This window comes from Heterodontus francisci, chromosome 13 (assembly GCF_036365525.1).
Source record: "Heterodontus francisci isolate sHetFra1 chromosome 13, sHetFra1.hap1, whole genome shotgun sequence".
NCBI classification, from domain to species: domain Eukaryota; kingdom Metazoa; phylum Chordata; class Chondrichthyes; order Heterodontiformes; family Heterodontidae; genus Heterodontus; species Heterodontus francisci.
Genome location: NC_090383.1, coordinates 2727492 through 2754356, shown reverse-complemented (window position 1 = coordinate 2754356; position 26865 = coordinate 2727492). Strand labels below are relative to the sequence as shown.

The 26865-nt window shown below is 43.1% G+C and overlaps 1 protein-coding gene and 1 long non-coding RNA gene across 2 annotated transcripts in view; one reads left to right on the top strand and one right to left on the bottom strand.

Moving 5' to 3' along the window:
* Positions 1-25881, top strand: part of LOC137376180 (uncharacterized) — a 48745-nt gene extending 22864 nt beyond the window's left edge. Inside the window, exon 3 of the long non-coding RNA XR_010976141.1 lies at positions 24973-25881. This is a non-coding gene — a long non-coding RNA (uncharacterized lncRNA). The remainder of the gene's footprint in view (positions 1-24972) is intronic.
* LOC137376741 (galectin-related protein-like) lies at positions 9595-14583 on the bottom strand. Its single transcript, XM_068045719.1, has 5 exons — positions 14476-14583; positions 13842-13907; positions 13616-13704; positions 11382-11559; positions 9595-10420 (listed from the first exon to the last, which is right to left on the bottom strand). The coding sequence occupies exons 1-5, from the start codon at positions 14497-14499 to the stop codon at positions 10277-10279; spliced, it is 501 nt and encodes a 166-aa protein (XP_067901820.1). The 5' UTR covers positions 14500-14583; the 3' UTR covers positions 9595-10276.
* Positions 25882-26865: the final 984 nt, after the last annotated feature.

Here is a 26865-nt window from a genome sequence, read left to right as displayed (position 1 = left end):
GTGGGGAGGAGTTGTCATAATCACGAGTTAAAGCATGGGACAGCAGCAGCCCAGGTTATTTTCAATGAGACCCAATTCTACTCTTCTTGCTTCAGCTCTACAGCCAGTGAAATTGGTTAGAGAGAGAGAGCAGTTCCACCCTGGAAAGGCAATCAGACTCCAATGTATACCTGGATAATAAAAAGGGCCAACTCCTGAAACATTTGTGTGATACAGCCACTCGGCCCACGGGAAGCTGTGAAATCCTCAATTCACTCAATCAATTGTGGATGAAATGTTTTAAGTGCAAAGTGAAGCAGAAGAGGTTCTGGGTTTGAAGGAAGATTTGGCGCCTAATGTGTCAAATGTTGTTGGGCAGCAATGGGAAAGCAAGTAGAATGGTCATCTGGATTGTTGGGCCAATTGTTCAGGCGTCTGAAGATTTTGGGTTTACATTGTACAGTGTCCTGCCCAGAACTGTCATCAATTTTAGTCATCAAGATATACACAGGCTGTGAAGGTAATCCATGAAGCTGACTGGTAGCCTGAAAGGTTTCGGCCTCATACCAAGTAATGCATTTACTCAGTTAAGTCATAATTATATTCTTTTCTCACAGGTAAGAAGGAAGCACAGGAATATGCAATGGGTAACCATGAGATGTCACTTTTATCTCATTACTCAGAAAGATCCATCACAAAGTGATGGTTTTTCTTGAGTTTATTTTTAATGACACCTTAAAATGTTCAATAGAAGGAAAAGCTGAGTCACCTTTTGAATTTAGACGAACAACACTGATTTGTCCTTTTTCTCTAAAACCACACACACAGATCCTTCGCCCTCAAGGACAGAAAGTACAATTCCCACTAAATTAAACAATGGCTAGATGAGGAATTCAAATGAAATGTTGAGAGTGACGTGCAGGGCTGATTTAATCTCTGTGGAGATCACATAGCCTCTGATCATTTTCTTTCACTGAAACATGACAAAAGTTCAAAATTTGCCAATGCAAATTGTTGTCATGAAACAGATCTCACCAAAGGTGGCAAAGTGTGTTCAAGCATCAGAGTACACTACCTTCAAGGGTCTTGTAAATAAAAACATCTTTCTCAGTTCCAACTTTTTGTTTCTTTGTGACTCTCTCTCTCACAGTTTCATGCTTCCGTGTCTCCGTTCTGGGGAAATATTTTCACAGCAGCTAAGTTATTGATTGCAGAAATGTCCCCATTTTGTGTTGCAGCATTCAAAACAGACTTGTTCCAAAAAATATAAATCTTGGATTGAGGAGTTTAGCTCTTCAGATACTAAAATGTGTAGATAAAAGCTTCTGAAACCAACTGAAACCACTCTCGGGAAACACCCTATCCCCGCAAAGGAACCAGTCAGGCTGGTATCACTAACATTTGGGAGTGTCTCGACAGAAAGTTAAGTAAACTGGATTTAGCCAGCTGGCTGTATAATCACAAGTCAGTGCCCTAAAAAAACAGACTTGAAACATGTGATTTATGGTATCAATGAACAGCAACAACACCTTGCATTTATATAGCATCTTTAACATAGTAAAATATTCCTAAGTGCTACACAAGAGTGCTATCAGACAAAATTTGGCACTGAGCCACAAAAGGAGATATTATGTCAGATGTCCATTAGCTCGGTCAAGCAGGTAAGTTTCAAGGAGTGTGTTAAAGGAGGAGAGAGAGGCGGAGAGGTTTAGGAAGGGAATTCCAGAGCTTAGGGCCCAGGCAGCTGAAGGCATGGCCGCCAATGATGAAGTGATGGGAAACAGGGATGTTCAAGAGGTCAGAATTAGAGGAGCACAGATATTTTGATTTGAACTCTGATTGGTAGAGGCGTTGCCATAGAGAATGTACTAGTTTACGGTGACTGACAGTTAACTGCCAAGCTTTGTTTGAAATTTAAACCAGGCAGCTTGACTCTGATTGGTCAAGGCATTGCCCTGAGGAATGAACCAGTGAAGGGACATATGAGGTAGTCTGGACACTTTTCAGGCACAGAAAAGTCGGCCTTAGGGCCCATTCATAACTTTCATTCCTCACTGTATATTTGGCAAACTTATGAATGGGCCTATGGCCATCTTTTACAGCCCTGAAAAGTCCCCCACTACTGACAGTCACCTACCTGACTGACTGTCTTGGCTCACACTTGAAGGGCTGAATTTTATCAGCCCCTGGGTGGCGGGAACGCTGACTTTCATAATTAAAGGCCCAATTATATAATTTACATAATTAAGGCCCCTATTGGGGCCATTAGGCAGGGCCACTGGCATTTTGCCAGCAGCAAGATGGACTCTGCCCCACGGGGAGGCCTATGGAGGCAGCCTCCCTGCAGTAGCCCAGGGACCCATTGGAGCTGAAGGCTCCATGGCCCAAAGAGGGGGCCACAGGCAGTAAAAGGCAGCCTTTGCAGCCCCAACGATCCCCCAAAGGGTTTGCCCTGTGATCAGCAGGGTCTTCCCTCTTGGCCATCCTGAATTACCTCTCCGGAGTGCCTCCATCTTCAGGCACCCACAAGGTCTCCGACCTGCCTCAGCAGCGGCCACCTCTCCCGGTGGGGCTGCTGAGGCTCCAGAGGTGCCAGCCCTCTGATTAGGCCAACAGCGTCAGGAGCCTGCCCACGTTCCTTAATCGGACAGCAGGCAGAGAGGCGGCCAATTAGGAGGCCGCCTGTGGTAAAGTCACCGAGTCGTCCTGCTGCCAGCAAGTGCGGGCTCGGGACTCCCATTTGGTCCCTATGTCAGGATCCCGAAGCTTGAGGGAAAGCTAAGCTCAAGTGTCTGTGAAACTTTCAAGTAGAGAGAAGAAAGTAGATGTACAATCCCTATTTCTAACCAGAGTAAAAGAATAAGGCCTTTCATACATCAGAGGGAGTGTTTTTTTTTTTAAATTGATAAACTCCCTCAAGGGTTTTCCAGCATGATGATCATTCCTAAACCAATGATACGAACATATGAATTAGGAGCAGGAGTAGGCCACTCGGCCCTTCGAGCCTGCTCCGCCATTTAATAAGACCACAGCTGATCTGATTGTAACCTCAACTCCATTTTCCCGCCTACCCCCAATAACCTTTCACCCTCTTGCTTATTAAGAATCTATCTACCTCTGCCTTAAAAATATTCAAAGACTCTGCTTCCACTGCCTTTTGAGGAAGAGAATTCCAAAGACTCACGACCCTCTGAGAGAAAAGATTTCTCCTCATCTCTGTCTTAAATGGGTGACCCCTTATTTTTAAACAGTGACCCCTAGTTCTAGATTCTCCCACAAGGGGAAACATCCTTTCCACATCCACCCTGTCGAGACCCATCAGGATCTTATACGTTTCAATCAAGTCGCCTCTTACCCTTCTAAACTCCAGTGGATACAGGCCTAGCCTGTCCAACCTTTCCTCATAAGACAACCCGCCCATTCCAGGTATTAGTCTAGTAAACCTTCTCTGAATTGCGTCCAACACATTTACATCCTTTCTTAAATAAGGAGACCAGTACTGTACACAGTACTCCAGATGTGGTCTGCATAACTGAAGCATAACCTCCCCAATTTTGTATTCAATTCCCCTTGCAAGTAATGATAACATTCGATTAGCTTTCCTAAATACTTGCTGTACCTGCATACTAACCTTTTGCGATTCATGCACTAGGACACCCAGATCCCTCTGCATCTCAGAGCTCTGCAATCTCTCACCATTTAGAAAATATGCTTCTTTTTTATTCTTCCTGCCAAAATGGACAATTTCATATTTTCCCACATTATACTCCATTTGCCAGATCTTTGCCCACTCACTTAACCTATCTATATCCCTTTGTAGCCTCCTATATCCTCTTCACAACTTACTTTCCTACCTATCTTTGAGTCATCAGCAAATTTAGCAACCATACCTTCAGTCCCTTCAACCAAGTCATTTATATAAATTGTAAAAAGGTTGAGGCCCCAGCACAGATCCCTGTGACACACCACTCGTTACATCTTGACAACCAGAAAATGAGCCATTTATGCCGACTCTCTGTTTCCTGTTAGCTAGCCAATCTTCTATCCATGCCAATATGTTACCCCTTACACCATGAACTTTTATTTTCCACAATAACCTTTGATGTGGCACCTTATCAAATGCCTTCTGCAAATCTAAGTACAGTACATCCACCGGTTCCCCTTTATCCACAGCACTTATTACTTCTTTAAAGAACTCCAACAAATTGGTTAAACATGATTTCCCTTTCACAAAACCATGTTGATTATTATTATCTTGAATTTTTCTAAGTGCCCTGCTATAACGTCTTTAATAAAAGCTTCTAACATTTTCTCTAAGACAGATATTAAGCTAACTGGCCTGTAGTTTCCTGCTTACTGTCTCCCTCCTTTTTAAAATAAAGGAGTTACATTCACTATTTTCCAATCTAATGGAACCTTCCCCAAATCAAGGAAACTTTGGAAAATTAAAGCCAACACATCAACTATCTCACTAGCCATTTCTTTTAACACCCTAGGATGAAGTCCATCAGGACCCGGGGACTTGTCAGCCCGCAGCTCCAACAATTTGTTCAGTACCACTTCCCTGGTGATTGTAATTTTCTTGAGTTCCTCCTTCCGTTCCATTTCCTGATTTATAGCTATTTTTGGGATGTTACTTGTATCCTCTATGGTGAAGACAGATGCAAAATACCTGTTCAATTCATCTGCCATTTCCTTATTTTCCCTTAATAATTCCCCAGACTCACATTCGATAGGACCAACACTCACTTTGTTATATCTGTAAAAACTCTCGCTATTTGTTTTTATATTTCTAGTCAGCTTTCTCTCCTACTCTAATTTTTCCCTCCTTGTTAATCTTTTAGTCATTCTTTGCTTTTTTTAATATTCTGTCCAATTTTCTGACATGCCTCTCATCTTTGTGCAATTATATGTTTTTTCTTTAAGTTTGATACTATCTTTAACTGTTTTAGTTAACCACGGATGGCGGGTCTCACCCTTGGAATTTTTCTTTCTCATTGGAATGTATCTATTCTGTGTATTCTGAAATATCCCCTTAAATGTCTGCCACTGCATCTCTATTGACCTATCCCTTAACCGAATTGGCCAGTTCACTTTAGCTAGCTCTGCTTTCCTGCCCTCATAATTGTGCTCATTTAAGTTTAAAATACTAGTCTTGGACCCACTCTTCTCTCCCTCAAACTGAATATAAACTTCAATCATATTATGATTGTTGCTGCCTAAGGGCACCTTCTCTATGAGGTAATTAATTAATCCTATCTTATTGCACAATACCAGCTCTAGTACAGTCTGCTCTCTGGTTGGCTCCAGAATGTGCTGTTCTAAGAAACTAGGCTACCTTTTCCCATCTGGTTTTTCCAGTCCATATGTAGATTAAAATCCTCCTTGATTATCGCCATACCTTTCTGACAAGCTCCCACTAGTTCTTCCTTTATCCCTCGTCCTACCCTGTGATTTCTGTCAGGGGCCTGTACACCACTCCCACAGTGACTTCATGCCTTTATCATTTCTCATCTCTACCCAAACTGCTTCTACATCCTGGTTTCCTGAACTTAGGTCATCCCTCTCTATTGTGTTAATACTATTATTAATTAACAGAGCTACCCCTCCATCTTTTCCTAGCTTCCTGTCCTTCCTAAATGTCATTTACCCTTCAATATTCAGGTCCCAATCTATGTCATCCTGCAGCCATGTCTCTATAATGGCTATCAGATTGTACTTAATTATTTCTATTTGCACTATCAGTAGTTCATCTGTTTTGTTTCAAATGCTACGTGCATTAAGATACAGAGCCTTGAGTTTTGTCCTTTAATTATTTTTGTAACCTCTAGCCTTGTCTGCTGATTTAATCTTAGATTTGTACTCACTGTCCTTTACTGTCACGGTCTGTTTATCATTTCCCATATTAATACCTTTCTCTCTTGCCCTGTCTCTATTCTTTGATTTACCATATCTTCCCAAATTTGATCACTTGCCCCCACTATTCAGTTTAAAACCCTCTCCACTTCCCTAGTTATGCGGCTCGCTAGAACACCAGTCCCAGCCTAATTCAGGTGTAGACCGTCCCAATGGTACAGGCCTCACTTTACCCAGGACTGGTGCCAGTGCCCCACGAACCAGAACCCACTTCTATCACACCAGTCTTTGAGCCACACATTAATTTCTTTCATCTTATTTGAACTATGCCAATTTGCACGTGTCTCGGGTAATAATCCAGAGATTATTACCTTTGAGATAAAAACAAGAAATGCTGGAACCACTCAGCAGGTCTGGCAGCATCTGTGGAAAGAGAAGCAGAGTTAACGTTTCGGGTCAGTGACTCTTCTTCGGAACCTTTGAGGTTCTGCTTCTTAATTTGGCTCCTAATTCCTCATACTGACTATGCAGAACCTCTTTCCTTGTCCTGCCTATGTCGTTGGTACCTACATGGACCACGATGACTGGATCCTCCCCCTCCCACTGTAAGTTCCTCTCCAGCCCTGAGCAGATTTCCCAAACCCTGGCACCGGGCAGGCAACACAGCCGTCTAGACTCTCACTCTTTGCTGCAGAGCACAATGTCAATTCCCCTAACTATACTGTCCCCTACTACCACTAATGTCCTTTTCACTCCCCCGCTTGAACAGTTTCCTGTACCGTGGTGCCATGGTCAGTCTGCTCATCCGCACTACAGCCCTCGCTCTTATCTATACAAGCTGCAAGAACCTCGAACTTGTTGCTCAGTTTTAAGGGCTGAGGCTCCTCCATTGATAAAATGCCACCAGCAGTGCTGTTTGAGATGATACAGCATTATCACCTCTGCCTCCTCATTCATGATCCAATAGAAATTAAATGTACCACAGAAGGGAAACATCACTTAAAGGCCACGACAACATAATTTGTATGTGAAGTACAACGCAAAAAATCATTGAGAAGAGCAAATTTGATTAACTTGGGACACAGATGTTGATTTTGAGAATGAAAAATGTTTACTTGCTGACATATGATGCACCTCTGTGATGGGGAGGGCACAGTCCACACACAGAGAACTGACAGATACACCAGGTGACACACCTATCTGACTTCGAATCACTGTCATACTCAACAACTTGCATTTATATAGCACCTTTAACATAATAAAGCACCACAAGGCACTTCACAAGAGGGTCAGCAAATACCAAGTCCCAAAAGGGGATATTCGGACAGGGGAAAGAGGTAGGTTTTAAGGAGCACTTTAAACAAGGAGAGGCAGTGAGGCGGAGAGATTTCGGGAATGAATCCAGAGTTTGAGGCTCAAGCAACTGAAGGCACAGCCGCCAATGATGCAGCAATTAAAATCAGGGATGCTCATTTGAGAACTTACCATACCTTGTTTTTGTTGTGTTCAGTCATATCATTTGTTTAAAACAAAGCTGAATATCAATTTAGAAAAAGTAATTAAAGACATAAAAATGTTAGAAAAGGAAACTTCTGTCATCAAAATTCTTAAGCAGATATATTCTTGGAGTGGACAGGCAATTATAAATGTCGAGCATATTCTGGCATCCTTAAAGAGAGTGATAGTCATAACATTGTCCAGGGGCTCTGTGTATCTGACCTCTGACCCTCACACACATGCTGCTCCTGGAGCCTGACAATTTCTCGCCTCTGCAGCTCAAGATGTTGTCCAAATCAGGAATCGCTCTCAGTTCTCATTCTTCAGCAAAACCCAAATAGAAGAATCTGAGTGCAGCACTCCCTCAGTACTGACCCTCCAACAGTGCAGCACTCCCTCAGTACTGACCCTCCAACAGTGCAGCACTCCCTCAGTACCGATCCCGACAGTGCGGCGCTCTCCCGGTACTGACCCTCTGACAGTGCAGCACTCCCTCGGTACTGACCCCCTGACAGTGCAGCACTCCCTCGGTACTGACCCCCTGACAGTGCAGCACTCCCTCGGTACTGACCCCCTGACAGTGCAGCACTCCCTCGGTACTGACCCCCCGACAGTGCAGCACTCCCTCAGTACTGACCCCCCGACAGTGCAGCACTCCCTCAGTACTGACCCCCCGACAGTGCAGCACTCCGTCAGTACTGACCCCGACAGTGCAGCACTGTCTCAGTTCTGCACTGGATTATCAGCCTAGGTTTTGTGCTCAAATCTCTGGATTTGAGCTTGAATACCAAAAATTTGCATCTGTATAGCCTGTTTAGCATAGCAAAACATCCCAAAGGGGTTCGTGAGAGAATTGTCAAATTTGGCACTGAGCCACATATGGAGAGATCAGGAAAGGTGGCCAAAAGTTTGGTGAAAGGGGCAGGGATTTTAAGGAGCATCTTAAAGGAGGAACCCACAACCTTCTGATTCCGAAGTGAGTGAACTACCAACAGAGGCACAGCTGACAGCTTCAGTAGTAAGTTAACCCTACCCTTGGCAAAGGATTCATGATTGCATTGCTGTCCAGGTGCTTCTCCCTATCATGGAGCCATTTGGAGGACATGTTTCTGGTCTGGAGGGGGCTCCATTCCTGCATCATTCAACTGAACATCCAAGCATGTGAAGCATGCGTAGTAAGAATGCAATCTATATATTACTCCAGTGCTCTCAATCATGGAGGACTAAATGGAAGAAGGTGACTGAAATGATAGGATAGGAGGGGTTAAAAGAGAAAGTATGGGGAAATTACAAACATTTATTTTTAATTTTGCTAAAGTTTGATCTTAACAAAATTAAGTGCCTGATATTCATAACAGCATTACATTTCGAAAGGCATCTTTGCTTGATAAATTACTTCAAGTTATTTACAGGTCTCCACACATCGATGCATTTGTCAAAGTATCCACTACGTAGTGTTAGAAAAGTAGAAAATAATGCGATATTGAATGAATTAACAGCATAGCATGCTGCTTAATTATTACAGTCAACATATCGCAATGAGGTCATTTATAGCCAGGGTTTCCATGATATTACTGTTTCTTATAATAGGGCAAAAATGTCACTTTCATTAATGTTAACCTGAATGTCAGACTGTGTCAGCACAGCAGTAAAATGTACAAACATAGAGATGGACACACATTATGCAGAAGAGTTTGTGAAAAATGGAGTTTTGACAAAATGTATAAACAAGCAGATTGTGTGGACAATGACAAAATATTTCTACCCAATCCACGGACTGCTAAGATCCTGAATGCAATTCTCACAAAATTAACTCGCCATCTTCTGGCACAATTTCTATAATACGTTAAAACTGACCCAAAATATTTTGCCATAAAACACTATCACTAATCTCTCTGATAGATCCAATCAATTCTCTAAGTCTGTTCCTTGCATTGACAAACAGTAGAGACTGAGAATAAACTGTACAACAACTGTTTACTGAAAGCATGTAAAATATCAGATATTCTAGTTTACTTTTAAATAGTTTTTCTGCGTTTATAAAATGTAACCTCGTGAGATTTTATTTTAGTTACAGTAATAGAAAAAACAGTTCCCACAGATACGAATTGCTCTAAATTACATTTACTTTAGAATAAAGCTAAAACATATTGAAACATGAACTGCAAGATATTTTCTAGGATTAAATGAATTTTAAAGAGCATTATGTATTATATTATTTTCTATTTACATGATTCTTTAATTTATTGATAGCTATGCCTATAATTTTATTGCTTCCAATCTATAAAATTATTAATAAGCTACAAGTTTCAAGAAATATACCTTTAATTTACAGAAACAATCTAAACATCTGGTACATTAATTTGTAAACATTCTGATGGTTAATAATTCATTAAATCTAAAAGGCATGATGGATATAAATAAGTATCTAGTATAACTACATCATCCACATTACATTCAGCAAAAACTATACTATTTACAGTCTAGACAATATCCTGACTATTAGTCTTTTTTTAAAATATATATTTGTTAATTATTTGTGCTGTCATTTCAGTGCATTAACACATACTGAAGTGCGTGGTGAAAACAACACAAAAATTATTCGATTCACTGCCCTTCCCCCCACTGCATCCCTTTGTGTAGATGTTCCAGACATATCAAACTGCTAGAACGAATCATCCTTGCAGTGTGAACCATTGATTATTGGATTTTATTCGCCATCACAAGCATTTCCCCCAATTGCTCCCCAAAATAGCCAATTCCCGAAATCAGTGACATTGCCAATGTCCAAACAATGGTTTCATTCTTCCTGACATACAGCAGACAATGGAGACTGACACTGTTGCAGCTCAGAACCAGCTGCTACTGCCACGCATGCGTGACGGCGAGACTTTGACCTATCAGCAGAAAGGTCACAGTTCCTCCTGACAATCCCGAAAAACACTTAACCAAGTTTGGTCAGCTGCAAATCACCAAAAATCTTTATCATGTTAATTGCTGAAAAATTTGAGACACGGTGGTGAAAATCAAAAAGCTGGTGCCCATCGATGAATATGCGGAATCGCTGGTATTCACAGTGCAGCTCAAGCTGTAAATCAGGGAAAGAAAGAAATCGCCTTTAGTAAAGTGTGATTGTCAAAACAACTTTTAAAATATGACACATTTATTCATAAATATTAAATACATCAAATATTAGCTCCTACCCATAAGAACAGGGGAAACAAGAAGCCATTCGGCCCCTCCAGCCTGTTCTGTCGTTCAATGAGATCATGGCTGATCTGTAACCTAACTCCAAATACCCACCTTTGCCTCATATCCCTTCACACCTCTGGATAACAGAAAGCGGCGAATTAAAATTTACAATTGATCTAGAATCAACTGCCGATTGTGAAAGAGGAGTTCCAAACCTCTACTACCCTTTACTTGTAGAAATGTTCCCTAATTTCACTCCTGAAAGATCTGGCTCTAATTTTTAGACTCCATCCTTGTCATTTTAATTCAGATACTATCTATAGCAATAACCAATGCAAGTTCCTGTAACAGAACAGTGGATGAAAGCAATAACTAATGTGGTACTAAGTTATACAGAGTAGGAACATGCCACATTTGATACCAGGTCTGATCTGCCTAGTGGACCTAGGCTTCCAGCTCCTGATTGCAATTAGTGACCCAACAATAGATTGACCCGACCATCCCAGTTACATCTCAGTCACATCTTTCAAAGCTTTTACACTCTGCATAAAGAAGTTTCTCCTGAATTCCCAATTATATTTATTAATGACTGTCTTATATTTATGGACCCTGGTTATGGTTTTCTCCACATCCTCTCTTTATCTACCCGATCAAGCCCTTTCATAATTTTGAAGAACTCTATCAGGTCTCTCCTCAGTCTGAAGCCCCAGCCTATTCCTGATAGGTATAATCTCTCAGTTCTGATATCATCCTTGTAAATCTTGTCTGCATCTGCTCCAGTGCCTCTACATCCTTTTTACAATATGGAGACCAGAACTGAGCACAGTGCTCCAAGTGTGTTTAAAATAGTTACTCACCCTAAATGGTTGGTCTGGGATAAAGGGGAAGTAGGGAATGGATGTTTCCTCTTCTCCCCATTCTCCAGAGACGAAAGCATTTCTGATCAACTGATGATTGGGAAATCTTGCCTGGAGTTCAACGGCAACATCAGCTGGTGGCTCATCTGAATCTCCGCAGCACAGACTGATTTCAAAGCTTCAGCAGAGGTGACAAGAAATCAAACTTCAGTCACTAAAAAACCTTCCTTAACTTTCCAAAACCTCTAAATGAAGTGAACTCCCTGTATCAACAAAAACTTGCATTTATATAGCACCTTTAATGCAGTAAAACATCCCCAGGCACAGGAGTGATTATCAAACAAAATTTGATACTGAGCTGCACAAGGAGATATTAGGGCAGGTGACCAAAAGCTTAGTCAAAGAGGTCAGTTTTAAGAAGCTTCTTAAAGGATGAGAGAGAGGCGGAGAAGTTTAGGGAGGAAATTCCAGAGCTTAGGGCCCAGGCAGCTGATTAACAACAACAAAAACTTGTATTTATGTAGCGCCTTTAATATAATAAAACGTCCCAAGGTCCTTCACAGAGGCATTATAAAACAAAATATGACACCGAGCCACATAAGGTTCATAAGCCACATAATTAAAATTGAGGATGTGCAAGAGGCAAGAATTGGAGAAGTACAGAGATCTCGGAGGGTTGTGCGTCTGGAGGAGGATACAGAGATAGGGAGGGCTGAGGTCATGGAGGGAGTTAAAAACAAGGATGAGAATTTGACAATTGAGACGTTGCTATCGCATATGAAAAGAGCAGTATACAGAAATGTTTGAATCTATGATGAACAAAAGTGTGTTTAAATAAACAGACTGAAGCGACAATTTAATGCAACCCACAATTCTCTGACATGGGTCAGCCTGTGCACTTATTGTAACAAATATATTAATCGCCTTTATCTGGACTGTTAAAGGTCAAATGGCAAAAGTTGAATATTTCCCACCTACAAAGCTGCTCTACATTTTGCTGACTTGCATAACACAGCATGAACTGAATAAGTTCTAAAGATAATTCCTTTACTGGCTGCATATTTGAGATATTTCTCAACTATATACACGAGATCAGTCCCAAAATGTTTTAAATTCATACAGTTAAATCAAACTTGAGAATTGCTGAAAGTAGAGACATGTCGAAGCTTTTCATCTTGCACTCATCAGGACAATACGCAAGAATAACCAATGTAAGGGAAAACAACAACTTATACTGCATGAGAAGAGACTGCTGATTGTTTGGCAAGTGAATTCTGATTGGTAGATGCATTGGCATAGAGAATGCACCAGTTTACGGTGACCGATAGTTAACTGCCAAGCTTTGTTTGAAATTTAAACCAGGCAGATTGACTGTGATTGGTCAAGGCATTGCCCTGAGGAATAAACCAGCGAATGGCTGTCACTTATTTTGTTCAGCTGAAACAGGCGCAATGTGTGTACACGTTCTTTCTGTTTCCCTGTGTATTGATAAATGTAGCTTCCAGTACACGCAAATGCGCAACACTGCGAGCCCTACTGACAATCCTAAATTGGTTGTCAGCGTTATTCTTGGCACACTGTAGATTATTTAGCAAATGTTGTCCAATCACGGAATCACATCTAATGTTGGAAACTGGGTTTTGAGTTTTGGCGATTGTCCTGATGAGTTCAAGACAAAAAGCTTTGATAACATGTCTCTATTTTCAGCGATTCTCAAGTTCTGTATTATCAAACGACTATTTAAATCAAACTGTTGGCAATGGTTCCTTGAACTGAAATAAGTTTGCACTTATTGATTAGAAAATGGAAAGGTAACAATTTGTACTAGTTTGCAGGGCTGTGCCAAAAATTGGTTTGCCACTTGCCCTGTGAGCCTCTGTTGGACACTAAAAGCTTCAAATCAGAATCAATCCTTTAATCATTTTTCCAATATTAGGCTGGTTCTCTCCTCTTTGAAAGCAATTCTCACAATCCACTTCTCCAAAATCACAACATTTTAAATGCCTAAAATATGCAACTGTTCTTCGCTAAGTAGCCTTGTTAAACTCTTCCTTTTTCTACATTATATCAAAATCTCTCATTTCATTCAAGAAGTCCCAACTGATAATTTAGGCCATACTCTTGTGAATTATAGGTGAAAATGTTGTTGGAGATTATTCCAACTTTGTCAACAGTTTTGCTTTTTTTTTTTAAATTTTGCACCCCTGAATAGTGAAGTATTTATTGATGAGTACCTTGTAGGGTTGGGATCCACCATCCCCATCACAATGATCTTCTTCCCGGCTCTCATTCCCCCTTTTATCGCACCACAAAAAGGAACAGTCTTAAAGAAAGTAAGGGATTGGTCTTGTAAGTTTCACAGCAGAATTATACAGTATCAATCAGTAATTACATACAAGGAAATCTCAGATAAATCGGGAAGTTATTTAAATAAACAGAAAATGATGTATTTTCGTTTACCAAGCGTGGTAAATCTTCCGCCTCTGGGGAACTGAGTGAGTTATTCAGGTGTGCTCCATTATCTGTCTAAAACAAGAGTGAAATGGAAGATTATCACAAATTATAACATCTGTCTTTTAAAATCCCCCATGAGCAGTAAATGCAGGTCACTGTGCAATGTTAGATTGATACATTTCTGCACAGGCTTTGAGCAGAGATGCCCCAATCAATCGGAGCAACAATAGCCTCAGGGACCGCGAGAGAACGTGAACACCCGGAGCCAAACCGGAGTGAGAGCCGAGGCCTGGCGTCAATCCCGGAGTAAGAACCGGAATCCCTAGATACCGGAGTCAATCCCGGAGTAAGAACCGGAATCCCTGAATATCCGAGTCCCGGAGTCAATCCCGGAGTAAGAACCGGAATCCCTGAATATCCGAGTCCCGGAGTCAATCCCGGAGTAAGAACCGGAATCCCTGAATATCCGAGTCCCGGAGTCAATCCCGGAGTAAGAACCGAAATCCCTGGATATCTGAATCCTGGAGTCAATCCCGGAATGCTGGGGGTTCCGGTATTCCGGAGTGATCCCGGATTCCCGGAGCCGCCTCTCATCCTCCCGGGGAAGGAGCGGGTTCCACCGCTCCGGTTCCGCACTCACCGTTCGCTCCCTCTTCGCTGCCATGTTGCACCGAGCCGGCGGCAGCTGCGGAATGTGCCCGGGCTTTGCGGCAGGAGGAGGCGGATCCCGGATCCTGGCCCCCGGATCCCGGCTCCGCCCAGACCGGCCTCCACTGTCCCCGGTTCCTGCAGCCGCTAATCCTGGTCTGCATTTGTCTTTAACTGAAGCAGGAAAGCAGTAAATGCAGGAGTGAAGAGAGAGCTGCAGAGTGTGAAACACCAATTGAATGGAGGTGTTTGCACTGCTGCCGGATTGCTGCAGGGTCAGCAGCACATGCATTAAAGCAGAGGCCCTCACTCCCACACTCACCTGCAAAGAGAATTGAATAGATCCTTCTCAAATTTAAAGGGCAATGGGGAAAGGGCAGGAGGAGTGGGATTAATTGGACAACACTTTCAAAGAGCCAGCACAGGCACGATGGGCTGAATGGCCTCTTTCTGTGCTGTATTATTCCATCCTGATATAGGATGTAATAGCTCCTTCCCATTAATCCTTGTAACCTTCCCCAGTGTCCCAGCTCCTACTCAGTGGGCAGCAGGATCCCCTCCTGGTCAGAGGCACATAATCCACACTGACACACCAGTGCAGTACTGAGGGAGTGCAGCACTGTCGGAGGGTCAGTACTGAGGGAGTGCCGCACTGTCGGAGGGTCGGTACTGAGGGAGCGCCGCACTGTCGGAGGGTCAGTACTGAGGGAATGCCGCACTGTCGGAGGGTCAGTACTGAGGGAGTGCCGCACTGACAGAGGGTCAGTACTGAGGGAGTGCCGCACTGTCGGACGGTCAGTAGTGAGGGTGTGCCGCACTGTCGGACGGTCGGTACTGAGGGTGTGCCGCACTGTCGGAGGGTCGCTACTGAGGGAGTGCACACTGTCGGAGGGTCAGTACTGAGGGACTGCACACTGTCGGAGGGTCAGTACTGAGGGAGTGCACACTGTCGAAGGGTCAGTACTGAGGGAGTGCACACTGTCGAAGGGTCAGTACTGAGGGAGTGCACACTGTCGGAGGGTCAGTACTGAGGGACTGCACACTGTCGGAGGGTCAGTACTGAGGGACTGCACACTGTCGGAGGGTCAGTACTGAGGGAGCGCACACTGTCGGAGGGTCAGTGCTGTGTTTTGGATGAGATGTTAAACTAAGATCCTGTCTGCTCTCTCAGGTGGTCGTAACCGATTCCATGATCACGATTGGATGATGTGCAGGGGGGAATTCACCCCGGTGTCCTGGGGTCAATATTTATCCCTTAACCAACATCAGTAAAACCAGATTATCTGGTCATGATCTAATTGTTGTTTGTTGGAGCTTCCTGTGTGAAAATTGGCTGCCACATTTCTTACATTAGAGCAGTGAGTACACATCCAACGTACTTGGTTGGCTGTCAGGTGTCATGTGGGTATGAAAGGCATTACAGAAATGATATTCCATTCTTATTTTATATAACTGGAGCACAAATTTTAAAACAGGAATTACAGCAGACAATATATCAAACACACTCACCATTATACTCGATAAGCACCCAGCTATCATTTAATGGTTGAGCCTAGGTAGGTGAACTCTTGAACCACTTCCAGAGCGTGGTCGCCGATATTGATGGATGGAGCATTTCTGACGTCCTGTCCCATGATGTACGATTTCTTAAGACTGATGGTTCGGCCAAATTCGTTGCAGGCAGCCGCAGTCCTGTCAATGAGTCTCTGCAGACACTTCAGTGTGAGATGTTAATGCAGCATCATCAGCAAAGAGGAGTTCCCTGATGAGGACTTTCCGTACTTTGGTCTTTGCTGTTAGACAGGCAAGGTTGAACAACCTGCCATCTGATCTTGTGTGGAGAAAAATTCCTTCTTCTGAAGACTTGAACGCATGTGACAGCAGCAGGGAGAAGAAGATCCCAAACAGTGTAGGTGTGAGAACACAGCCCTGTTTCACGCCACTCAGGATAGGAAAGGGGTCTGATGAGGCATCGCTGTGCTGAATTGTGCCTTTCATGTTGTCATGGAATGAGGTGATGATACTTAGTAGTTTTGGTGGACATCCGATCTTTTCTAGTAGTCTGAAGAGACCACGTCTGCTGACGAGGTCAAAGGCTTTGGTGAGATCAATGAAAGCAACGTAGAGGGGCATCTGTTGTTCGCGGCATTTCTCCTGTAGCTGGCGAAGGGAGAACAGCATGTCAATGGTGGATCTCTCTGCTTGAAAGCCACACTGTGCCTCAGGGTAGACATGCCTCTCTCCCGATGCAGAAATCAACAAGCACATGGGAAAGGCGTCCACTGCTATGTCCAGGCTGGCCAAGAGAGTGTGGGAAAATGGCGCATTGACACGGAACACAAAAGTCCGAGTGTTTCAAGCCTGTATCCTCAGTACCTTGCTCTACGGCAGCGAGGCCTAGACAACGTATGTCAGCCAACAGCGACGTCTCAATTCATTCCATCTTCGCTGCCTTCAGAGAATACTTGGCATCAGGTAGCAGGACCGTATCTCCAACACAGAAGTCCTCGAGGCAGCCAACATCCCCAGCTTATACACACTACTGAGTCAGCGGCGCTTGAGATGGCTTGGCCAAGTGAGCCGCATGGCAGATGGCAGGATCCCCAAAGACACATTGTACAGCGAGCTCGCCACTGGTATCAGACCCACCGGCCGTCCTTGTCTCCGCTTTAAAAACGTCTGCAAACGCAACATGAAGTCCTGTGACATTGATCACAAGTCGTGGGAGTCAGTTGCCAGCATTCGCCAGAGCTGGCGGGCAGCCATAAAGGCGGGGCTAAAGTGTGGCAAGTTGAATAGACTTAGCAGTTGGCAGGAAAAAAGACAAAAGCGCAAGGAGAGAGCCAACTGTGTAACAGCCCCGACAAACAAATTTTTCTGCAGCACCTGTAGGAGAGTCTGTCACTCTAGAATTGGCCTTTATAGCCACTCCAGGCGCTGCTTCACAAACCACTGACCACCTCCAGGCGCTTACCCATTGTCTCTTGAGACAAGGAGGCCAAAGAAGTATTATTTAATATGGATGTTTATATTTTTTAATGTACATTATTTTGATCTTTTAGTGACTTCAATGCGGATCTTTTTTAAGGATGTCCCATAGAAAATACAAGCATGATGAATCTATTTTTAACCACGTGATTCCATTCAGAGCAATTAGGGATGGGCAACAAATGCTGGCCTTGCCAGCAACGCCCACATCTCGTGAAAGAATAAAAAAAAGTCAATGGGATGGAGGTTGTTTGAATCACGATTGTTGATAGACAGATCAATGCCGAGAACAAATAGGTCAGCAGCATCATTGGGAACAGTGTTAATCTCCCAATGCTAATTTGCTATCAAAACAAACTGCAGGAAAGTAATTTAATCAGTATAGATAGGTGATTAATCTAATAAACTGTACAGATCCAAACTGTCCATCTGTCTCAATCTACCTGTCTATAAAAATAAGACAAAATGATGTGTTACTATTTCTGTGCCTAATATGAAATGGATGTGCAGTCAAAGACTCAATAGTAATTCCCAAAATTAAAACTCCTGGTCATTTAAACGCTAAGATATTTTGTATCCTACAATTTCACATAAAGCCACATTGTTTCATCAAAATCTTTCCTTCACTGATAAAGAATAAGAAAAGTACACTGCAGATTGGCCATGTGTATCATTACAATGCTTTCTCTGCTACTGAACTGGTTTCAGAAATTATATATTTTGCTTCTCAGAATGAGAGTGCTTTGCCTGTAGAGATGTACTGCCAGGTAAGCCAGACAGGGTGGTCTTAGTGAGGGATAGGAAATCAGCTTTGAATCAGGACCATTGAAATACTCTTTCAGGATGAGATAGTTAATAAGGAGAAGCTTTGTTACAATTTTGGATCTACAATAGATATTGTCTCAGGTGCGACAACACCTGTAAGTAGATCTCAAAATATCCTACAATCCGGACAGTTCCTTTACTGCATTATATCAGTTACACCTGAGCATGACTTGGGCCCCGAACAATAAGCCTCATTGGGCATGTTGAATTCTGTGATCTCCTGAATGCATCTCTCCAATCTTCTGCAAGATGAAGTGTGAACAATAACAACATCTTGCATTTCTATAGCACCATTGACACAGTGAAATGTCCCAAGACACGTAAGAAAGCACACTCGGTGAGATGAGGCCAACTGTAAACCATGAATGGTTTATTTTATATAAAGAACTTAACTAAATAGAACAGAATTTTGTGAAATTCAATCAATCTCATAACATTTGTAGCTTGTAACATTAAAATTAATAAATTCTGCAAACTTTGTCCTTTGCTTGGGTCCAGCATCATTTTACAAGTCAATATACACCGAAAAAAACAGTTCTGTCTCTCTTTCCCTGCTTCAAACCTCTTTTTTACCCAGAGAGTGGTGAAAATGTGCAACTCCCTACCACAGGAGTGGTTGAGGTGAATAGAATAGATGTATTAAAGGGGAAGCTGGATAAACACATGTGGGAGAAAGGAATTGATGGCTTTGCTGAGAGGGTGAGACGAACTAAGATGGGAGGAGGCTCGTGTGGAGCAGAAATACCAGCATGGATCAGTTGGGCTGAATGGCCTGTTTCTGTACTGTACACTAAGTCATGAATGGCAGTGGACAATTAAGCAAGTATCAGGAGGAGGTGGCTCCACAAATATCCCCATCCTCAATGATGGGGGAGCCCAGCACATCAGTGCAAAAGATAAGGCTGAAGCATTTGCAACAATCTTCAGCCAGAAGTGCTGAGTTGATGATCCAACTCGGCCTCTTCCTGAGGTCCCCAGCATCACAGATGTCAGTCTTCAGCCAATCCGATTCACTCCACGTGATATCAAGAAATAGCTGAAGGCACTTAATATTGGAAAGGCTATGGATCCTGACAACATTCTGACAATAGTACTGAAGACCTGTGCTCCAGAACTTGCTGTGTCCCTAGCCAAGCTGTTCCAGTACAGATACAACACTGGCATCTACCCGGCACTGTGGAAAATTGCCCAAATATGTCCTGTACACAAAAAGCAGGACAAATCTAACCCGGCCAATTACCACCCCATCAGGGTACTCTCAATCATCAGTAAAGTGATGGAAGGTGTCATCAACAGTGCCATCAAGCAGCACTTGCTTAGCAATAACCTGCTCAGTGACGCTCAGTTTGGGTTCCGCCAGGGCCACTCAGCTCCTGACCTCATTACAGCCTTGGTTCAAACATGGACAAATGAGCTGAACTCAAGAGGTGAGGTGAGAGTGACAGCCCTCGACAGCAAGGCAGCATTTGACAGAGTATGGCATCAAGGATGCCATATAAATACTGGTCTCGTGGCTACACGAGCAGGTCAGCGGCTGGGAATTCTGCGGCGAGTAACTCACCTCCTGACTCCCCAAAGCCTGTCCACCATCTACAAGGCACAAGTCAGGAGTGTGATGGAATACTCTCCACTTGCCTGGATGGGTGCAGCTCCAACAACACTCAAGAAACTCGACACCATCCAGGACAAAGCTGCCCGCTTGATTGGCACCCCATCCACCACCTTCAACATTCACTCCCTTCACCACTGAGACACAGTGGCATCAGTGTGTACCATCTACAAGATGCACTGCTGCAACGCACCAAGGCTCCTTAAACAGCACCTTCCAAACCCACGACCTCTACCAACTAGAAGAACAAGGGCAGCAGACACATGGGAACACCACCACCTGCACCACCACCTGCAAGTTCCCCTCTAAGTCACACACCATCCTGACTTGGAACTATATCGCTGTTCCTTCACTGTCGCTGGGTCAAAATCCTGGAACTCCCATTCCTAACAGCACTGTGGGTGTACCTACCCCACATGGACTGCAGCGGTTCAAGAAGGCAGCTCACCACCACCTTCTCAAGGGCAATTAGGGATGGGCAATAAATGCTGGCCTGGCCAGCAACGCCCACATTTAGTGTGCGAATATATTTTTTTAAATACTCAATGTAACTTACAGCAAACTGGCATTTTCTACTAAACCAAAGCTTAATCTCTACCTTTCACCAGCTCTCTGTTTTGAGGCGTGATGCATCAAGACACTGATGAAGCCTACCATTTCCCTTCCCTTGGTGCATGGGTCATAATGTCTTTCAAGTTAGTACTCCTGCACATGCAGTAAATGGAAACTGTTATGGAGCCCAGTCTCCAGCCTTCTACTGACTGACTGGTCTGTGGGTAACAAATGCCCTGTTCCTACCAGATGCACTAAGACTTCTTATTTCTCCTTCCCAAGCTGTGCCCCCATCCCAGCTTCCTGCTAGTGCCAGCCTGAATTTCACATTCATACATGTTGCAGTGGGTGTGCAAAATGTCAGCTCTAACTTCTTTTCATGAACTTCCTTCGAGGGCTTTATGATCAGGAGGGACCAGTGTCCAACATTGCAGGAATTTCTGTTTTATAAGACCAGGCAGCTGGTGTTGTAGGTGAGATCAGACGTTACCATCTGGGACAGGTGTACAGTTAGAAAAATCATTTCTGTACACCCATTTCCCTGCCGTTGCCCCTCCTCCTGCATTGCCAACACCACCTGGCAGTAGGATTACAGTTTATAATTAATAACACCTATTAACTCTCAATTAGCTGAATGGAAAGGGTCCTCCAATCTAGAAATTCCTAAATAGTTTCCTAGTCTGTTCAGAATTGTAGAATTGTCCAGGGGCCTTTAACAATCTACTGACTGTCACCAGCAGAAAGCTGACAATGAATCAATCAGCCCCTGTATAAATCATAGAGAGATATAGCACTGAAACAGGCCCTTCGGCCCACCGAGTCTGTGCCAACCAACAACCACCCATTTATACTAATCCTACATTAATCCCATATTCCCTACTACATCCCACCAATCTCTTACCACCTACCTACACTAGGGACAATTTACAATGGCCAATTTACCTATCAACCTGCAAGTCTTTGGCTGTGGGAGGAAACCGGAGCACCTGGCGAAAACCCACGCGGTCACAGGGAGAACTTGCAAACTCCACACAGGCAGTACCCAGAATTGAACCCAGGTCGCTGGAGCTGTGAGGCTGCAGTGCTAACCACTGCGCCACTGTGCACCAATTTTATGTTTTAGCACATAACACATAGCCTGCAGGAGGATTCAGACAGACACAAGATATAAGTTGTAAAGAATGATCCGATAAATCAACATACTGGATATGTAAAATTCATTCATGGGATGTGGGCATCGCTGGCCAGGCCAGCATTTATTGCCTATCCCTAACTGCCCTTGAGAAAGTGGTGGTGAGCCATTTTCTTGAACCACTGCAGTCTGTGTGGGGTAGGTACACCCACAGTGCTGTTAGGAAGGGAGTTCCAGGATTTTGACCCAGCGACAGTGAAGGAACGGCGATATAGTTCCAAGTCAGGATGGTGTGTGACTTGGAGGGGAACTTGCAGGTGGTGGTGTTCCCATGCAAATACTGTCCTTGTCCTTCGCGGTGGACAAGGTCGCGGATTCAGAAGGTGATGTTGAAGGAGTCTTGGTGTGTTGTGTTACAAGTGCTTATATTTTTTTTGTTAAGTTATGAGAATTTGTGTTTTAAAACTGAATAAAGATTCCATAGATGCTGGCATTTGTGTTATTTTAAGAAGAGGTCATCAAAAGGTCTTTTGGACTTGGTTTATAAACAACAGTTACTGGAAGGCACATGTTTTGAGATAAATATCCAGTGGGGGCTTTTTTGACTTGGGGAAGATGTTTACAGAGAAGTGATAGGTCAAGATTTATAGGGGTCAGGAGGCTTGACTCCTGAGATGTTTTTGGTTTCACTTTGGACAGGCAGTTGGGGTATGGACAATGTTCTGAAAAAGAGTTAAAGAATCAACCTGCCAAGGACAAACCCCAACTCAGCCTGTTCCAGCTCTTTGAAAAGGCTGCCAGTTTTTCCATCTCTTTGAGAAGCTCTGAGAAGCGAATATAAGAAATAGAGAAATTGATGCTGCATTCCTTCTGCAAGGCCTGTCCTGAAACCCCTGTTGCTGCATTCTTCCTGGAAAGCCTACCCAAACTGATCTTCAATGTCACCTGAAAAGAACTGTTCTCGGAAGATCCTAGTGACAGCCGTCTACATGTATTTGGGGTGCCAAACCAAAACAAAGGACATCTGAAATCTTTCCATATCTCTTTTTTCTTCAAGAATTAGCAAGTATTTGACCAAAGTATTCTTTTTTTGTAAGAGCTCTAAAGAGAAAATCTTTTTATTTTTTCATTTAACCATGGGGGGGGGGGGTGGGGGGGGGGGGGTGGGGGGGAAGGGTGGGATGTGTGTGTGTGTATGTGTGTCTCTCTAAGGTCAAAAGGGATCTTTCATATTTCAATCTGTGTGTTAATGTTTTGCCTCATTACTGGTTAAGACTTGTTTTATAATAAACTGATAATTTTGTTGTTTATTAAAGAAACCTGGTTGGTGTATTTTATTCTGGGATAAAAATAGAGTCCATGATTGACATTATCAGTAAGTGGGAAAAAATTTAAATATATGTTGTGACCCGTGGAGAAGTGGATCTAGAATAAACAGTGCACTCCTCCCACCTCGGTCATAACGGTTGCTGCAGTGTATCTTGTAGATGGTACCGCTGCTGCCACTGTACGTCAGTGATGGAGGGAGTGAATATTTGTGGATGGGGTGCCAATCAAGCGGGCTGCTTTGTCCTGGATGGTGTCGAGTTTCTTGAGTGTTGTTGGAGCTGTACCCATCCAGGCAAGTGGAGAGTATTCCATCACACTCCTGACTTGTGCCTTGTAGATGGTGGACAGGCTTTGGGGAATCAGGAGGTGAGTTACTCGCCTCAGGATTCCCAGCCTCTGACCTGCTCGTGTAGCCACGAGACCAGTATTTATATGGCTGGTCCAATGAAGTTTCTAGTCAATGGTAACCCCCCAGGATGTGGATCGTGGAAGATTCAGTGATGTCAATGCTTTTGGATCTATCAATGGTGTTGTTGGAGATGAACATGCACTGCCTTTCGGAATAGGAGGAGGCGAGTCAGCCCTTTGAGCCTGTTCCTCCATTCTGTATCTCAACTCCATTTTCCTGCCTTTGCTCCATATCCCTAGATAGCCTTACCCAATCAAAATCTACCAAGCTAAGTCTTGGAAATTTCAATCGAACCCCAGTCTCCACAGCTTTTTAGGGAAACACATTCAGATTTTTACTATCCTTTGAGTGAAAAAGTGTTTCCTGATTTCACTCCTAAATGACCTAACGCTAACTTTAAGCTTCCATGTTCTGCATTTACCTAGCAGAGGAAATAATTGCTCTCTGTTGAAAAGGGTGAGGCATTCTTACGTGGAATTTACAGCACAGAAACAGGCCATCTGGCCTAACTTGTCCACACCAGTATTTATGCTCCACATGAGCCTCCTACCACCCAACTTCATCTCACCCTATCAACATATCCTTCTATTCCTTTCTCCTTCCTGTGTTTATCCAGCTTCCTCTTAAATGTATCAATACTATTCATCTCAACCACTCCCTGTGGTAGCGAGTTCCACATTCTCACCACTCTCTGGGTAAAGAAGTTTCTCCTGAATTCCCTACTTGATTTCTTGGTGACTATCTTATATTGCTGTCCTCTAGTTTTGCTTTTCTCCACAAGCAGAAACACACTCTATCAAAGCCCTGCATAATTTTAAAGACTGATATTAGATCATCCCTCAGCCTTCACTTCTCTGCTCATCCTTTTCTGATGCAAATAACATCTCAGTTTTGGTATCAACCTTGTAAATCTTTTTTGCATGTCTCTCCCATGCCTCTATATCCTTTTTATAATATGGTGCCCTGGACTGTACACCGTACTCCAAGTGCAGTCTAACCAAGGTATATGGAGACCATAGAAACAGGAACAGGCCATTCAGCCCCTCGAGCCTGTTCGTTCATTCAATGAGATCATGGATGATCTGTGTGGCCCATATCCCTTAATACCTTTGGCTAACAAAAATGGATCAGTTGCAGATTTAACATTAACAATTGATCTCGCACAATTGTCATTCCTCAGCTCACTTCATTAGTGGATAGGAATCTGTTTGTTAAAATTGTTGACTGCCTCAATTAACATAACGGAGAAAAAATGTAATATAAACACATTACATGTTTATCTGCTAATATCAAATAACAGTCATTTCTAGCTATTGTACCTCTCAATCTCACTGGGTGCATGTTCAACATGTTGTACCACCTTCTTGAAGGGAGTTAGACAAAAGGTACCTACATATTTAGACCTTTAAACATGCAGTAGATCTAAACATGCTCCAAATCTACCCATTGGAATTCCAAGCAGTCCTACACACTGCAATGTTTTGTAGGAGTAATTAGGAATTTCTATAACTCAGCATTTCACAAACTGCAAGTTAGCTTTTTTGTAACAATGTGATGTTGTCGTGTATGATGTCTGTTACGTAAATTCCTGCTGTTTTGATTCAAACTGATTGGATTGTCTCTACTTTGACTTGTTTTCCTACAGGGAATATGACTGAGACTACAAACTTTGAATTGTCGGTAATCGTGTTGTCAAGAAAACATGCTTTGCTGAAGGAGGATTTTTAATGAATCGGTTGGAAACTTACATTAAATTTTTATAAAGGAAAGAGGGAATCCTGCAGTTAACTTTAAAAAAAACTGGCAGTTAAGATAGCCACCACGATTTGCATTGAGATACCTCACATTCCAGGACATCGAAGTGGAGACGCATGTCTACAAAGCTCCCATCCAGGACAATGGCTTGAACAGTTGAGTAAATTGTCCAGTATAACCCTCATTAGCAGGACATTCAAAGCCATCTTGGAGCATTCACTAGTGGAGACGTACCTCCAGGGGTTAAACATTGAAACAGTATGACCCGAGAGAGATTTGGGATTCTTAGACTTTGGACCTCATTGAAGAAAAAAAATACTGAGAGAAGCATGTGACAGTCTCCCCAGGCTGTGTGAACTTGGAGTTTTTTGTTACACAGAGCAGACAAGCTTTGACAGCCAACCAATGCAAGACCCCGGTAAGGCTGTGTGTGTGTGTGTGTATCTCTCTCCAGGCAACATAGCCAGTTTCGAAATCTGTCTGCAATTGTGGAGCATCCAAGTCTACCATTGCTGCAGACAGAGACCTGGGCAGGGGGCGCAGGGGAAGCCACCTACATCACTGCTTCCAAGAAAACCCTGAACCTGGTGGACCAGCTGCAAGTGCACTTCCACCAGCCAGAGACTTCAGGACCACGAATTTTAGTCAGAAGACAACTGAATTACCAGACCCCACAGACTGTATATTATTTTTATTTGTTCTGGACTCTAATCCAAGCAAACCCTTCTTCATCACTCTGTAGCCTATTAGTGTGTGTGTGATTCTTGTGTGTGTGTGTGTGTGTGTGTATGTGTGTGTGAGTGTGAAAGCTGGAGCTTAGTTTATTAATTTTACTTCAATCAGGATTTGATTTTATAGTACAATAAACTCATCTCTTTCTTGTTTAAACTCAAGAAAACCTGTCCAATTGGTTCCTTTATGATCATAGCACGTAAAGGGTTAAACTCTCACTGAATTGGTAAACACATCCACTGTTGAAAAAGGAATAAACCTTGTTGTGGTCAGGGACAGGGACAAGAGGGGAGCCTTTCGCCTGCACCTCACCTGATTGTAGCAGTGTGCATGTGTCCCAATCACATCACTCCATGACATTACACAACAGTGCTCCAGTTCAATGTGTCAGTACATTACCATCATTGTAACCAGAATGTTTCTGTACTGCTGAAAAGAACAAACAGATTTGCATTCATCAAAGACCTTTTATATCCTCAGGGCATTCCAAAGTGCTTCAGAGACAGTAACTATTTAAGTGTATTCAAAGGTGCTTTGCAGGAAAACATGATGTCCAATGTGCAGACAGCAAGATCACATAGCAGCAATGAAATAAATGACTATTTAATCAGTCTTGGTGGTGTTGGTTGAAGGATGAGTGCTGGTCAACACAAAGCCTGAGGTTGGATCTGTGTTGAGTTGGCTGCAGTCGGCCACTGCAGTTCGGGTAGGGAAGTGGAAGTGTAGGAGATTCTTGCTTCCGACTACTCTCTACTGTACAAAAACTCAAAAACAAAACTCAGCACCAGTGTTTATTCATGATATATTAGCTCTTGACTGAGTTAGCAGGAGACACTGGTCATCCTTAGAAAATGGGAAAATAAGGAAAAAATATGGGGCAAAGCAAATTCATTTTCATTAGAATTTCTTTGTTTCTGTGAATTAAGTAAGTTTCCCCTCTTGGCTTTGATTGATTGCTGCACTTCATTGATGAATTAATATTTTGCTTTGTCTTCATTCTTCATTCAACCAGTACCAGCACAAACAGATTAACCGGCATTTTATCTCCCAG